Source organism: Cynocephalus volans, chromosome 9, assembly GCF_027409185.1.
Source record: "Cynocephalus volans isolate mCynVol1 chromosome 9, mCynVol1.pri, whole genome shotgun sequence".
Classification (NCBI taxonomy): Eukaryota; Metazoa; Chordata; class Mammalia; order Dermoptera; family Cynocephalidae; genus Cynocephalus; species Cynocephalus volans.
Genome location: NC_084468.1, coordinates 13,047,918 through 13,062,983, shown reverse-complemented (window position 1 = coordinate 13,062,983; position 15,066 = coordinate 13,047,918). Strand labels below are relative to the sequence as shown.

Here is a 15,066-nt window from a genome sequence, read left to right as displayed (position 1 = left end):
ACTAGAAAAAAGAGCTGAAACAACTATTGTAAAATTTTATTTTCTATTAACTCTGTATGGAAAGTAAATGGGAAACAAAATCCTCATCATCCCCTCCTTCCAGAGCAGACATTTACTGGTGATATTTTACTGAAAAAGCCAATCCCCTACTCCCCATCCAGATCAACTACGATATTCTGTGAAGATAATCACTCCTCCCTCTTAACCCTTAGTCTTTGAAACACACACACACAGGAAACTAATTCTTGATTTCATCTGTCATTCAGTTTCCTGGGTTTTTTTTTTTTTCCCCTCAGCATCTTACATCCATTTTTTCCACCACCACTCTTTTAAGAAAACTTTGTGGTTTTCTGACCTGATCTATTTCTAAGGGGTTCCTTAAATGGCAAGAATAATGCCTGGCCAATTTCAAATTCATTTATTGCTAAAAATATCTTAACCAACCCCTATTTATCTGAATAGGATTAACCGACACTATTCATTCTCTCTATAAAACAAGTTGTCTGTCTTCTACACAGCTAATAGACTATCTCTAGTGCCCCCAAAAACTTTTGTTTCTATCCACTTGGTTGTTTATTTACCTATTTATAGACATGTTCTTGTGCGTTGTTTTTGTTTTAATTATATAATTTAATTAAATTGTACATAAATAAATTGGATAACTAGAAATAGAAAAAGAAAAATCGTTTTTTCCTGTGAAAACTAAGTTGCATGTTTTGGTAAAAATGACCATAAGTAAGTCACATAAAAAATGTTTCTGAATTGGATATTGATAGGCCAATTGTAAAAAAAAAATTATAGAACTAGGGAACTATAGAAGTCTAGAAGCATTCTTCACTTAGATGACTTATCAGTCTGCTTTAAAAACACTGCCTCTAGGGCCGGCCCGTGGCTCACTCGGGAGAGTGCGGTGTTGAGAACACCAAGGCCACGGGTTCGGATCCCATATAGGGATGGCTGGTTAGCTCGCTGGCTGAGCATGGTGTTGACAACACCAAGCCAAGGGTTAAGATCCCCTTACCGGTCATCTTTTAATTAAAAAAAAAAAAAAAAAAACACTGCCTGTAAAACAAGCCCCGATTTCTTCCATCTTGAACTCCTCCTTACCCATCCCACCACAGCCCTATTTCTCTTCTCCTCCCCAGCAAAACCCCTTGCAAGAGTTATCTATGTGCATAGTCTCCAATTCTCTCTTCCCATTTTTTTTTTCTCTTGAATCCATCCTATACAGGCTTTTATCATTACTACTCCTCCAAAAGTGATATTCTCAAAGTCATCAATCCATTCATCAATTTCCAGTCTTCCTCTTAATTGATCAATCAGAATCACTTGAACAAGTTGATTACACTCCATTCTTCTGAAAGATTTTCTTCCCTCGAGTCTCTACACTCTGACTTCCAAATTTATATCTGCAGCCCATACCTCTCTCCAATACCTTCAGAATCATATGAACCAACTTCCTATTCCACATTTCCACTTATATGGCGATGGATATTGCCAAACTAATGTGTACAAAATCAAACTGCTGCTTCCTTTCCCAGCTTGCTTCACCCTAGCTCGTTTTTCCAGTGTCTCAGCCCAAAAATCTTGAAATGATTGTTTTTTCTTCTTTTCCTCTTATATCCTATGTGCAAGCCCATAGCAAATCTACTTTCAAAATGTATCCAGAATCCATCCACATCTCACCACCGTCCATCACTAACCAAGCTGCAATCATCTCTCAGCTGAATTACTACGAAAGTCTCTAAATGGCTCCCAGGCTTGTCTCCTTGTCCTGCTACCATCTATTCTCAATGCACCAGCCAGAGTGATCCTTTACTTAAGGTGTCAGACACTGGTACATAGTGTTTTGACTGCACATCACAAGTGGGATGTATCCTGTATCCTAAGGACCAAGAAAACCATAAAGAAAACTTACATCATTTAGTAGACACTTTGTTAGTAATAATATATGTACATATATAACAACTATATAAAACACACATATGGAAAACAAATACATAATTATATTAATGTCATAAGGAACAAAGATTTTCAATGTAAGAGAAAAGAGATACAAACATAAAACTTTAAATTTTAAATAAAAACCTCATGCCTTTTACTTTGAACTGGAATTTTCAATATGAACTCATAATTTGTCTCTTTCATTAAAAGGATATATTTTCTAGCACTATCTACTAAAAAGGCCAGAAGGTTATGACCCAGTGGTAAGTAGCACTCTAGTCTCTAAATTTTATTTCCACTAAAAGCAATCAGGATTCTTTAGAGAAAAGGCCAATCTTAGTTCTAGGGCAGGACATATGTAAGATGAGCCTGGGATACCTTATTGTGACAAAAAAGGAAAGAAACTCAAAAAGTGAGGTCATATCAAAATGCCACAGAGCCAACTTGAAGGGGCCCCCATTCGCCAAAGATGGAAGGATTTAAGCAATAAATAGAATAGTGACATTGATGAATTGATACACATTAAATATATAAAAATCCATGAGCTCATAATGATACTTAAAATAGAAAGCCATTGATCATCTCTGGAGGTGGATAGAGCATCGACTCATTATTCTGTGAATTGATCTTTTACGGAAAGTCTTTCAAGTCAACCAAATAGCAGATGAGAGAAAGCCCTCTGTTTAGAAGAACTGGGGTAAATAAGCAGAAGGAATCTTCCAATTACAAAGCAGCCATTTGGTAATCTCTATGGAAATAATCAATCTTGGCAACAATCATCAAATGCTGCTAAACAGATCAGACGAAATGTTGTTATGGAACTTCATAATGGATGGACCAGGCAGGTTATACCCAATTCTGCTAATCTCCCTAAATGTGGAACTCTGGCATTATGTGCTATATTATGATGTGATACCAAAGGAATTCCACAGCTCCCTCTATGGTGCATTCCTGCCCCTCCTCCCAAATCTAATCTGACTCTAACCTAGCTCTAGTTTATAGGGAATAAAGAGAATAGTGGACATGTTAAATAACACCACAAGGATGTAACCAGCCAAATCCAGAAGGTGGGAAATTCCACAAGACGAATTTCTCAGTCTGTTCTACAAATTAATTAGCATTTTGAAATGGAGAGAAAATGGCTGTAAAGTAAACAAGATATATATCTGCCTAATGCACCCTGTGAATCTCAATTCGAGCACATCAATTATAAAACTACATTTTTTGGAAAATTGGAGACTGGGTGGATCTTGGATGTATTAAATAACTACTCTTAATTTTGTTAGGTAAGATAATGGTATCATAGTTATGTTGTTTAATGTTCTTTTTTGTTAGAGATGCAAATCAAAGGATTCACAGACAAAATGATATGAAGTCTGGAATTTGTTTTAAAATACTTTAAAAAGAAAACATGGGGAGAGAGGTTAAATAAGAATAGTGCTGATAATTGTTGAAATTGGGTAGTAGGTAAATGGGGGGTGATTATATCATTTTCTCTAGTTTTACGTATGTTTGGAAATTTCCATAACAGAAAGTTCCAACCACGCTGGCTTCCCTGTTGTTTTTCAGTTCAAAGAACATCACTTATTAATAATAGTTAATTACTATTAATAAGCTCAAGGCTTATGAGGTTAGATGGTAACTCGTAAATCTTGTGTGTTAGAGAGATGCAAATAATTTCTGTCTGATAAAAAAGGTATCACTAAAAGTTATGGCCTTTTACTGCTCTGTAGGACAATAACCTGTTTTATTTCCAACTTTGTACTCAGTACCTCAGTTTTTTTAACTGAATCTATCATTTTACTGATTCCCTCCTAAATAAGTAAATAAATCTTTAATGTATGTTCGTTCTGTATGTTATGAAAGCCGTGCTCTTAACTTTTTAAACCTATACTTTGAAAAATGATTTCAAATTGTGATGACTTGGACAAATTTGGCTGTCATTCTTGACTTTTTACTATTTGAGTCTCTGGTTCTTCCTTGTAGAGTTACACAACACGCACCTAATGCCTTTGTAGCTAGACTGTTCTTCATTCACTAGAGGACACCTGGACATCTACTATAACTCACATCAGATTCCTCCAAACCCTTGAACCCTTTTCACTCTGAGACAGGAGGTGCTCAGTTTCCCCAAGCTTGGGTTATAGGACCCACCTCTGGGTTCCAAGCCATTGCCCAGGGTTTCAGGCCCCTCCTCCAGACCCTCCCCTAGAGGAAAATTACTGTTGCTCGTTAGACCTATTTTCAGCACCAACAGGGGAAAATGAGACCACAAGGGGCTGACTTATGCAAACCTAGTAGTGGGGCATGCTCAGTAAAGTGGAGTTTATCCTCAATGACCTTCCACCAGAGGTGCTAGAGAGCACAGAATAGTCTTGACTATTTCTAGTACATGTGATAGGATTTGACAAATGAACATGCTCCCAAAGGGGACCAACTGAGCATGTGCAAGACTACTTAGATAACTGAGGACCACCCCCTTAACTGAATATTCATTAGACAGCAAAACTATAACAGCTGAATCTCAGCAGAAGGTGGGGTTGTTGCTGCTCACTTTCCTGGAGCCAGCGGGCATTTCACTGGTTGAAGTGCGTGTGCTCTATTTCTGTGTTAGGTTTACCTTTAGCAGGTGGCTGCTCACTCTCTTGAGCCAGGCTCCATTCTATATGGAACTTGAAGTACGTATTTCTTGCTTTTGTGTTAAACTTGGTGTGGACCCTGCTTGGTCTCTGGAGCTAGACTGCACTCTCTCTGTGAAATCTGTATCTCTTATTTGTTATATTAAACCAGTGCTCACTTTCTACTGTGACTCTGCCCTTGAATTCTTTCCTGTGACAGAGTCAAGAAACTGGCAAGAGGACAGGGTTGAGGCCAACTATCAGGCCCCCCAGATCCTTCCTCCGACATCAGTCAGGCTCTCATCCTGCTGCCCCCTACTTTTATTTGTTAGTGACTCTTTTGAACTTAAGGTCCCAGAACTAAAAGTGGATGGAATGATTATTCCTAGGTGGGATAGATAATGTTTCACATCTCCTGACTTAGGCTGACAAGCAGCATGACTCTGACACAAAATTGCAAGTGTCATCTCTCAGAATAGCTCCAACCAACTAGCAGCCTACTCCATGGTGTGCTGTGCAGAGGATTTTGAGGCTGGACCCAGGCTCAACCTGATCAATCAGTGCCCTTCGTGGGCACAGTACTGGGGTACCAGGTGTGTGCTACATGCTTCCTGATCCAGCTCTAACAGGTGATTATTAAAGAGGTGAGATAAACCACAAAGAACATGGCCTGGCAACCTGAGGGGGTAGGGGGTTGCGGGGAGAGGAGCGTGGCGTCCTGCTGCTTTACCTGCAAAGATTCATCAGATTTCCTGAAGGACAAAGACAAAGCCTTGAAGTCTAGGATCTTGCCTGCCTAAAAGGTGATCAGTGACCTCACACTGCAGCCTCGTTACTCACCTTTGAGGAAGACAGAAAAAGTACCAAATGATCTGTCCCTACAAGTATCCTTTGCCCAGGGCAGGGGAGAGGGGGAGGTTCGACATTAAATAGAAAATAACAAGAACCATGGCAGATGGGGAGAAAGACCTCGGAAGAAAAGAAAAGCTTATTCCTGCTTTTCGAACAAGGAGCCCTGCATTTTCATTCTGCGTTTCATTGTGAAGCCAGCCTGACTGACTATAGGGTATCGCCAAATTATTCCACCTCTCTCAGGGTCCATTTCCCCATCCATAAGATGTGGATCTTGAGACTTTCCTGACAAGATTCTGATAAAGCTGAAAAAGAACCACCTATACAGAGTTCCTAGCGCACTGCAGACAACCCATCAACATTGATTCGCAGTCTCTCTCCCTTCAAAATATCTGATCAGACTTTTGGCAGCTGTTTTCCAAGAGTCCTAAAACAAAGAGAAAAGGAGGAAGTAGAGAAGGCATGAGTGTTCACTGTAATAAAGAAAGGAAGTTTTCTCCAGGCTAAAACCACCACTTCCTTCAGCTATTAACTATGATACCAGAACAGAAAGCGTGGGAGAGACTTCAGCAGTGGGAACCGCTGACCTTTCTAGGAACAGAAAGCAAAACACTAGGCCAAAGAGCACAGAAGTAGGTTTTTCCTTCTCCCCCGGGTATCTCTGCCCTCTCTCGCTCAGCCATCTCACCCACTCTGAGGGCTTCCAACTAGCCTTTCCTTCTAGAAATTCTATGGCTACAGCTTCCTGGATATCCCAACAGCACCCCAAGCGCCACAGGCCCCAAACTCAGTTCATTTGCTTATGTACTGCACCCCACCCTCCCTTCCACAGATCACTCAGCCCTATGGTCCGACTTCCCCATTTGTACCCACAGCAGCACCCAGGCCCCACACCCTGGAGCCCTGTTTCGCTTTCCCTGTTTCATCTTCCACATTCAATCATGTGCATCTATGACTCTCTGGCCACTGGTCTGTGTCTTGGAACCCCAGGACAAGTGGTGGGACTGAAGGAAGTCTGACAATCTCAACACTAAGCACTGAGAAGACACAGCTAAGCATGATGCTGTCCAATGCTCTAATGAACCTCCTGGTCTAGCTGGGATACTGATGTTGAGCTGGCAGTCATCTCGTCGCCCCAAAGGGAAAACAGGCTGGAATTCTGTTCAGTGCAAAATGGTCACCTTCATACTCTCTTGTGTTCTGAGAAGGTCCCGGTTGTGGAGAGGCCAATAGGGGGTCCGGACACTTTCACCCGTGGGATCCTCCCCAAGGCCCCACCACCTTTAAAGAGTTTTGGTCAATCAATTGGCCAGTCTTCCCAGGCAGAAGCATCTTACCTGTCCCCTGGGATTCTCTCAACGGGGTAACATGCACTCTTCAGAGCACCCCTTGTTGAAATTCCATCCTACAAGGAGGACCTCAAATGCTACTTCTTTCATGAAGTCCTCCTGACTCTGCCCCACCAGGTGGATGGTGTTCACTTCTGCATGTCTGTGGCATTGTGCTGGCACTTGGCTCAGGGATTCAGCAATGCAACATATTCTTTTTTGTTTGGTGAGCACATCTTACACACCCCTGCAGAATTTAGCACAGGGCTGACAGCACAGAAGCAATGGCCCCTCCTTGGTGCCCCTGTTGGCCATGTATGAACCTCTTTGTCATTACAGATCACATGGTCCAAGGCCCCACCACCTTTAAAGAGTTGTGGTCAATCAATTGGCCAATTGCTAGCTGTCAATAGAAAACAAAAATAAAATTAAAAGAAAAAGAAAAGGCGGTGCAGTATTAGCATAAGTTTGCACATATAGATCAGCAGAATAGAATTGAGAGTCCAAAAATAAACACACATCTATGACAAATGGATTTTCACAAGTGTTTTATGACGACTTAATGGAGAAAGGATATTTCTTCAACAAATGGTGCTGGGACAAGTGAATAGCCACATGTAAAACAATGAAGCTGAGCCCCTTTCTCACACCATACACAAAAATTAACTCCACGTGGATCACAGAACTAAATGTAAGAATTAAAACTACAACACTCCTAAAACACAGGAATAAATCTTTGTGATGCTGGATTTGGCGATGGTCTCTTAGATAAGATGCCAAAAACACAAGAAACCACATAAGTTAAAAAAAAGAATAATAGTAAAAAATTAGGAACAACATAAATTTCATCATCAGAAGACTGATTGTCTGGATTGTGATTTAAATATATAATACTAGTGCTGTGGGTTGATGGAATTATGTCCCCCGAAGTCCTCATATTAGAAGCTTAATTCCCACTGTGACTGTTGAGCGTGAGAAATTCTGTTATGGTCATTTAAAAGTGGGGCCTTGAAGAGATGATTAGATTGTAAGACCTTGCTGTAATGAATGGATTAATAATGGTGATCAGAGGAACGGTGGCCTTTAAAAATAGAGTGGAGGAGGGGGTGAGTCTCTGCTCTCTCTGCTCTGCCATTTTCGCAATGTGATACCCCGCCATGCCTGTCACCACCACCAAGACCTTCACCAGCTGTTTTCCCTGGACTTTGGACTTCCCAGCCTCAGAAATAGAAAGCAATAAATATTGTTTTCTTATAAATCATCCAGTTCCAAGTATTTTGTTATGAGCAACAGAAATGGACTAACATAACTAGGCATCCATTTGAAAGGATTGGCCTTGGTTTATGTTTATTATTGTGGAAAGGTGTATGTAATGCTACATTTCCAAAAAAAAATATGTAACTTTTTGAGCACTTATTATATGACAGGATTATTCCTCTTAATCCTCCTAATCTCCCTATGTAGTAGATACTGTTATTATGCTTCCATTTTATGGTTGAGAACACTGCAGTACAGAGAAACAAAGTAACTTGCCCATGGTCACATTGTGACAGAGCCAAGATACAAATCCAAGCAGTATGACTCCAGAGTTCGTGCTCTTAAACCTCCCAAAGGATAAGGTGATCCTATGTTCCAGTTTAAGCCTATTGACTCAGAACAGTTCTTTGTAGTATTTTCTATTATCTTCCTATTTCAAAAGTTTCTAGACATGATCAATAACTTGTATAGTCATTCTGCCTATAGACATACACAATGTGTATAGTTTAATGGCTGAGATTTCAGTCTCTGGAGCCAAATTTAGGCAATTTACTCAAACCTCTACCTTAGTTTGCTTTTGGGTAAAATGGGAACACCCGTAGTAACTACCTAATACGGTTGTTAAGGTACTAAATGATCTGATGTTTTCTAAGTGCCCGGCACATAGTAAGCACCATGTTATTACTAACCCATTTATATTAAATGTGTATGTGTGTGCACATTCTGGAACAGGCACTCTCGGTGCCAACACCAGTGCTCTTGGAAGTGTGCTTGTGTACATGTCTGGAAGAATGTTCAGCAAAATATTAACAGGCTATGTCCTTCTGTTAATTAATTTTTAAGTGGATGATGATTTAAATAAACATCAATTTATTAATATTTTGTGGAATATACACTCTTACACATATATACGTTGAAGAAACATATACACGCATATATGTACACACACAGGTGGGTTTTATAATGGGCATGCATCCTGACAAAATTAAAAAGCCATGTGATTTCTGGGGAGCACCTAGCTTGTTATATGCATGTGCTAAACTCGACAATAGTGTGAATTTACCGAAGATGATTGAACAATCCAAAAAATGTTTTTGGCTATTAAATTAAGGTGACAATAAAAATAAGATCGCTTGTTATCATAACCACTTCAGATCGGATTCAATAGATTTAATTGATACTTTAAAGTGCAGCCACAAGGGACGCCTCAACTTCTAGCTTCTTTCAATTCAGTATTTAACCATCTGTAAACAAAACACTTAATGGGACCCCCGGGAATCTCTGGTCACGCACACTTCGCAATGAGAGAGCTCCAGCATCTGCATGAAAGCCGAACCGCCGAGCGCTCGCGCCGGGGGAGCGCGGACGTTTTAAGGGTCATCTGCTGGATCGGGGTGTTCGGGAAGCGAAATCTTGCAGTCTCAACCCCAGGGCGTAAAGTCGCAGCTCCCCCTGCATGTCTCCCACTTCTGCTTTACGTAGCACTTGAGAAATGAGCCCCGGGAATGCGAAAGTCAAAAACACCGACTCCCCCCTGCAGGAGATGAGTAGCCAGGAAGGGCACGAGGAACCGTCTGGAAAGGTTTCCAGACCTGTCGAGATTCACGGAGCTTACGCACTGTGCCGGAAGAGAATATCTCAACTGTGAGAGCTGACCTCCTTTCGTTAATGAGAAGAATCCGGGTGCTGTTGCATATAATGAAGAAACCCAGTTTCGGTGTCTGTCCCTTCTGACGCCCTCTTCCCCACCGCAGGCTCCGGGAGCCACTTAACCAGGTGTCTTGACCTTGCGGGCCACTTTCCGGACAGAGACAGCGGAGGAAACCCCCATGCAACGTTGAAAACGGGTGCTAAGAACGGCGGACAGAAAGATGACGACAGAATGAAAGGAAGGAAAGGCCGGGACAATACGGTGGCCTTTCAGGAGACAGCAAACCTGAGGGTACTAGAGAGGGGAGCTGGGGAGGGACAGGTCGGGCAAAGGGCTTAAAGAATTAAAGTGTGCAGTAATGGCTATGCTAAGAAATAAATACACAAGCAAACAACACAGTCTTTAGAAAAAGGAAAACGGCAGCAACCCCCACCCCCACCCCCGTGAGTTATTTTCTGTCCCCGCAGCGAGGCTGTGACCGCCGAGGCTGGGCCGGGCTCCGGGCACCGTGTGCAGAGGCGGGCATCTCTGCCGAGCGTCCTTCGGCTGCGCGGCCGGCCCACGAGCTCCCCTCCCCACCGGCGCGCCCGGTGCCCACGCGCCCGGTGCCCACGCGCTCCCCTCGGCGTCCGCACTCCCGGTGCCCACGCGCTCCCCTCGGCGTCCGCACTCCCGGTGCCCACGAGCTCCCCTCGGCGCCCGCACTCCCGGTGCCCACGCGCTCCCCTCGGCGCCCTCACTCCCGGTGCCCACGCGCTCCCCTCGGCGTCCGCACTCCCGGTGCCCACGAGCTCCCCTCGGCGCCCGCACTCCCGGTGCCCACGAGCTCCCCTCCGCGCCCGCACTCCCGGTGCCCACGCGCTCCCCTCCGCGCCCGCACTCCCGGTGCCCACGCGCTCCCCTCCGCGCCCGCACTCCCGGTGCCCACGCGCTCCCCTCCGCGCCCGCATTCGCGGTGCCCACGCTCTCTCCTCCGCGCCCGCACTCCCGGTGCCCACGCGCTCCCCTCCGCGCCCGCACTCCCGGTGCCCACGAGCTCCCCTCCGCGCCCGCACTCCCGGTGCCCATGCGCTCCCCTCCGCGCCCGCACGCCCGGTGCCCACGCGCCCGCTCTTCCCAGTGGCGCGCGGGGCCGTCAGCCCGGGACTCCCCACTGGCACTGCCCAGCGAGCTCCCGGCTGATCCGCAACAGAAGATGCTCTGTCCCCGGCAGTCCCGGCGGCTCCCCGCGCGGTGCCCACCGGGCGCCTCAGGCTCGGCCCAGCTCACCTCAGCTCGGGCTGGACGATTCGAGTGTAGAGGAAGCATCGCCCCAGGACGATCTCGGAAAGGTGGTCGGTGGTGCCCGTCCCGTTCCACCGCAAGTGCTCGTGCGGCTGGCCCCACTTTAGGACTCCGACCGCGACCACCACGGCGAGGATCACGACCAGGAGACTGACGCCGAGACAGATCCGGGTTTTCTTAGAGATCGGGCAGCAGGGTTTGTCCCCTGGCACGGGGCTGAGTTCATTGTCGGCCATAGGGCCGCAGGCGGGGCGGCGGGGCCGGCTGCAGGATCTGCGGGAGGAAAGAACAGTGCCGGGCCCTGGTCCCCCCACCCCGTCCTAAAACTCCACCTCCCCCTTTTCTTTCACTTGCCTTTTCTCTGATTCCTTTCCCAACCCCGACCCCCACCCCCTTCTTCAAAGGCTGGACCAATAAGGGTTTAAAAGACTTAAAAGATTTCAACAACTGCTGTAGCTGTTCCCTTCCAGACTCCTGAGCAGAAGGACCCAGACTTTCCATCTCAGGGAGGAACAGCCACTTTAACCCTCTATAGATGCCCGAATAACAGACGCTGTAACCATATATTCCTTGGCTAACTTTCTTTATCACCCTTGCACATTACGCTTTAGCCACAAGTGCTTCCTGAAGGGTGAAGGCTGACTGTCCATCTCCACACCTGTGTGCACACAATGCCTCGTGCCTGGGAAGGAATGTCCTACTTCCACTTTTCAGCGTTTACGAATGCCACTCAGCCACCTTTAAAGGCACAATTTAAGTCTCACACCTCTCAACTGGCATCAGTGGCTAAGCTCTGGGTTCAAACCCAGTTCTGGCTGGGTAACATGGGGCAAATTACTATACCTCTCTGTGCTTCAGATGAAAGTCAGGGATAGAAGCAGTACTTGCTTCACGAAGTTGTTATAAGGATTACGCGAGTTAGTATTTACAATGTGTTTAGCACAATGCCTGGCACATGGTAAACACTAAGTAAATGTAGCTATTACTGCCTGCTCCGTGGGGCTGTTGAGGAGATGCGATTTTGTAGTCCACAGAATGTGTTTGGAACAGTGTTTGACGTGCAGTAATTCTGCACTCTAAATGGGAATTCAGTAAATAATCGAGTAACTTTTCCTGACTCTCCTTTCTCAAGAGAACATCTGTAATATTTAAGCAGAGACCTAAGTAGTGTGAGGGATCAAGCCACAGGACTTCCTTGGGGTGAACATTTCCAGGCAGAGAGAATAGCAGATGCAAAGAATCTGGGGCAGAAAAGCCCTTTCCCTTGTCTTCCAGGAGCAGGAAGGAGGCAATGGTAGGCTGGAGCATCGAGGGAGAGAGAGTAGGAGAGAAGTTCAGAAGGTAGGAGGAGGCCAGATCACCTATGGCTCTGTAGGACAGGACAAGGACTTACTTGAACTTTGTATTTTATTTTTAAGCCATTCAAGATCACTGAAGGACTTGATCTGGCATGACATTGTAAAGGCTCAGTCTGGCTTTGGTGTTGATGATAAATTGCAGGTGGGAAAGGATGGAATGATGGAGACCTGTTAGGATGACTTTGACCAACACAGTAGTGACAGGTGGCAAAACAAAGTTGGATTCCGGATGTAGTCTGAAGATAGAGGCAATGGAACTTGCTGACAAATTGGATATGGGGTTTGCAAGAAAGAGATGAGTTAAAGATGACTCCAGGATTTGTGATCTGAGTAACTGGCCAAAGGAAGGACAGCAATGCTATTTATAGTGATGGGAAAACTGGTGGTGAAGTAGATTTGGTTTAGGGGGAAAAGCCTGAATCAAGAATTTGGTTTTGGATGTCTTAAGTTTGAGATGCCTATTAGACCCCTGAGAGGAGACCTCAGGTAGCCAATTGGTTATAAACATCTGGAGTTCAGGCAAGGGATTAGTGCTGGGGACATTACTATAGGAGGCTTTAGCATATAGATAGTTTTTAAAGCCAAGGCAATCAATAAGATCATGTAGGGAGTGTGTGCAGAAACAGAAGAAAAGAGTCCTAGACACTCAACCATGGGGCGTCCCTGTAGTAGAGGTCAGAACGAGGATGGAGCTCCAGCAAAGAGAACTGGGAATGGTGACCACAAGACAAGAGGAAGGGGGACTTGAAAGTCGCTGGTGATATTGACAAGAGGTGCCATTAAATGGCCAGGGATTTTTTTTTAAAGGCCAGCGATTAAGGTTGTGTTCATTTGTCCAGCCACTCCCAACTGCTTAAACAAAAGGGTAAAGTAGGCAGAGAGTAGAATTTGATGGGGTTGGCATTTGCTGGGTACATTAGTTTGCTAGGGCTGCCATAACAGAGTACCACAAACTGAGTGGCTTAAACAACATAAATTTATTGTCTCACAGATCTGGAGGCTAGAAGTCCAAAATCAAGGTGTCAGCAGGGTTGATTTCTTCTGTAGCCTCTCTCCTTGGCTTGTAGATGGTCATCTTTGTCCTGTGTCTTGACACGCTATTTCCTCTGTGTCCAAATTTTCTCTTCTTATAAGAACACCAGTCATATTAGATTTGGAGCCTCGATGACGTTGTTTCAACTTAATTACCTCTTTAAAGGTAATTACCCCATCTCCAAAAACAGTCACATTCTGAGGTACTTGTGGTTAGGACTTAAGCATATGAATTTGGGGGGACACCATTCAGTTCTTAACACAGGTAAGTACAGTGGAACAAAAGAAAGGCAAGGAAATTTAAAGTTTAAGCAAGGATGGAATTTTAATAATTGTACCTGGCATCTGAGTCTCACAGAAACTGAAGTGGGAGCAAAAGGAGAAGATAATGAAAAGACAAGAGAGCTCATGGCTGGGAAGTCTTGATGGGACCAGAGAGCTGTTAGAGGAGGGGGACATCTCCACCTGAGTGTTTTCATAAGCACTGCAAACTCACTGTGTCCAAAACTGAACTATTCATCTTCTTCCCTCCAGTTGCTCAAGCTAGAAATTTCCAAGTCTTTCCTTTCTCTGTCTCATCCCATATATGCACATGGGAGTTGGTTTTTACTGTCTGTATATTATTCTTAAATATTTATTTTCTTCATCTCCACTATCATCAGCACAGTCCAAGGTGATGTGCACCCTCATTGTCACCTAGGAAGAGCTTCCTGACCATTCTGCCCACATTGGCTCTCCCCAACCTCCTCCATCCATTCTCAACACAGCCAGGGTGGTAGTTTTCTTTCAAGCCCCCTTTTTTAAAGATGAAACTTTTAAACTCTGATTCCCTTACCTCCCCACTTGCTCTGGACACAGTGAGCACCATGTCAGCCCCTGTCTGGTTCTCCAGCCTCCATGAGACCTCTGTCCTCAACCTGCAAGATGCTCCAGTCTTGCAGACCTTCTCCCTGTGTCCCCAACCAGCTCCATCTTTCCCCTACCTCTGGGCCTTCACAGATGCCATGGCTTCACCTTGCTAACTCCTACTGATCTTTTAGGTCTCAGCTTTAATGCAACTTCCTCAGAAAGCCTTTCCTAACTCCCATTTAGATCCCAAACTGGGTTAGGTCTCCAAGTTATACACACTCCTAGCTGAATAACATAGATGTCAGTAAATCTCCTGGGTCAATAACAGTCTCAGAGGCTCTGGTCTGGACCACCCAGCCCAGGATGCACCCTCTGAGAATTTCTTCTAGGTGTCCCCTCCCATGAAACCAGAAGTTTTCTCTGGGCTAGATCAGCAGCCATTGAAGTTTATTCTCTTAGTATCCTGGGACACGGACTCACATTGACGTCTTTAAATGCCAGCCAGTTGAACAAATGAAAGAGTGGCCGGTCAGAGTTTTATTTCTAGCACCCACTATTCCATCTTTTCTGAAAAATGGAGAACTGGATTCATACAGTTGTTTTTGCAATCCCAGATCTATACTAAGGAATGAAGGAAGGGAATGAGAAATGTTGGTTTTGCCTCCAGATTCAGTTCTCTAATCTCTGACCTTGCTATGTTCCCTACCCCCTTGTCCTGGGCATGTACTTTCTTTTATGTTGCATATAGTGAGAAGTTCAAAATCAGTTATTGTATAACAAGGAAGAGTGACTGTCTCCTGGTCACACAGTTAGTTAGTAGAAATGCTGGTCCTAAAATGAGCTCTTCTTCAAGCTCTCTTCTTTCTTTGGTCAACTTTATTAGACATTTTTAA

General features: G+C 44.6%; 1 protein-coding gene across 1 annotated transcript in view; it reads right to left on the bottom strand.

The window, feature by feature from the left end:
• Nucleotides 1-11,170, bottom strand: part of CD38 (CD38 molecule) — a 49,789-nt gene extending 38,619 nt beyond the window's left edge. Inside the window, exon 1 of the mRNA XM_063107421.1 lies at nucleotides 10,920-11,170. Within this exon, the coding sequence (XP_062963491.1) occupies nucleotides 10,920-11,170 (251 nt within the window). The remainder of the gene's footprint in view (nucleotides 1-10,919) is intronic.
• Between the last annotated feature and the right edge of the window lie 3,896 nt (nucleotides 11,171-15,066).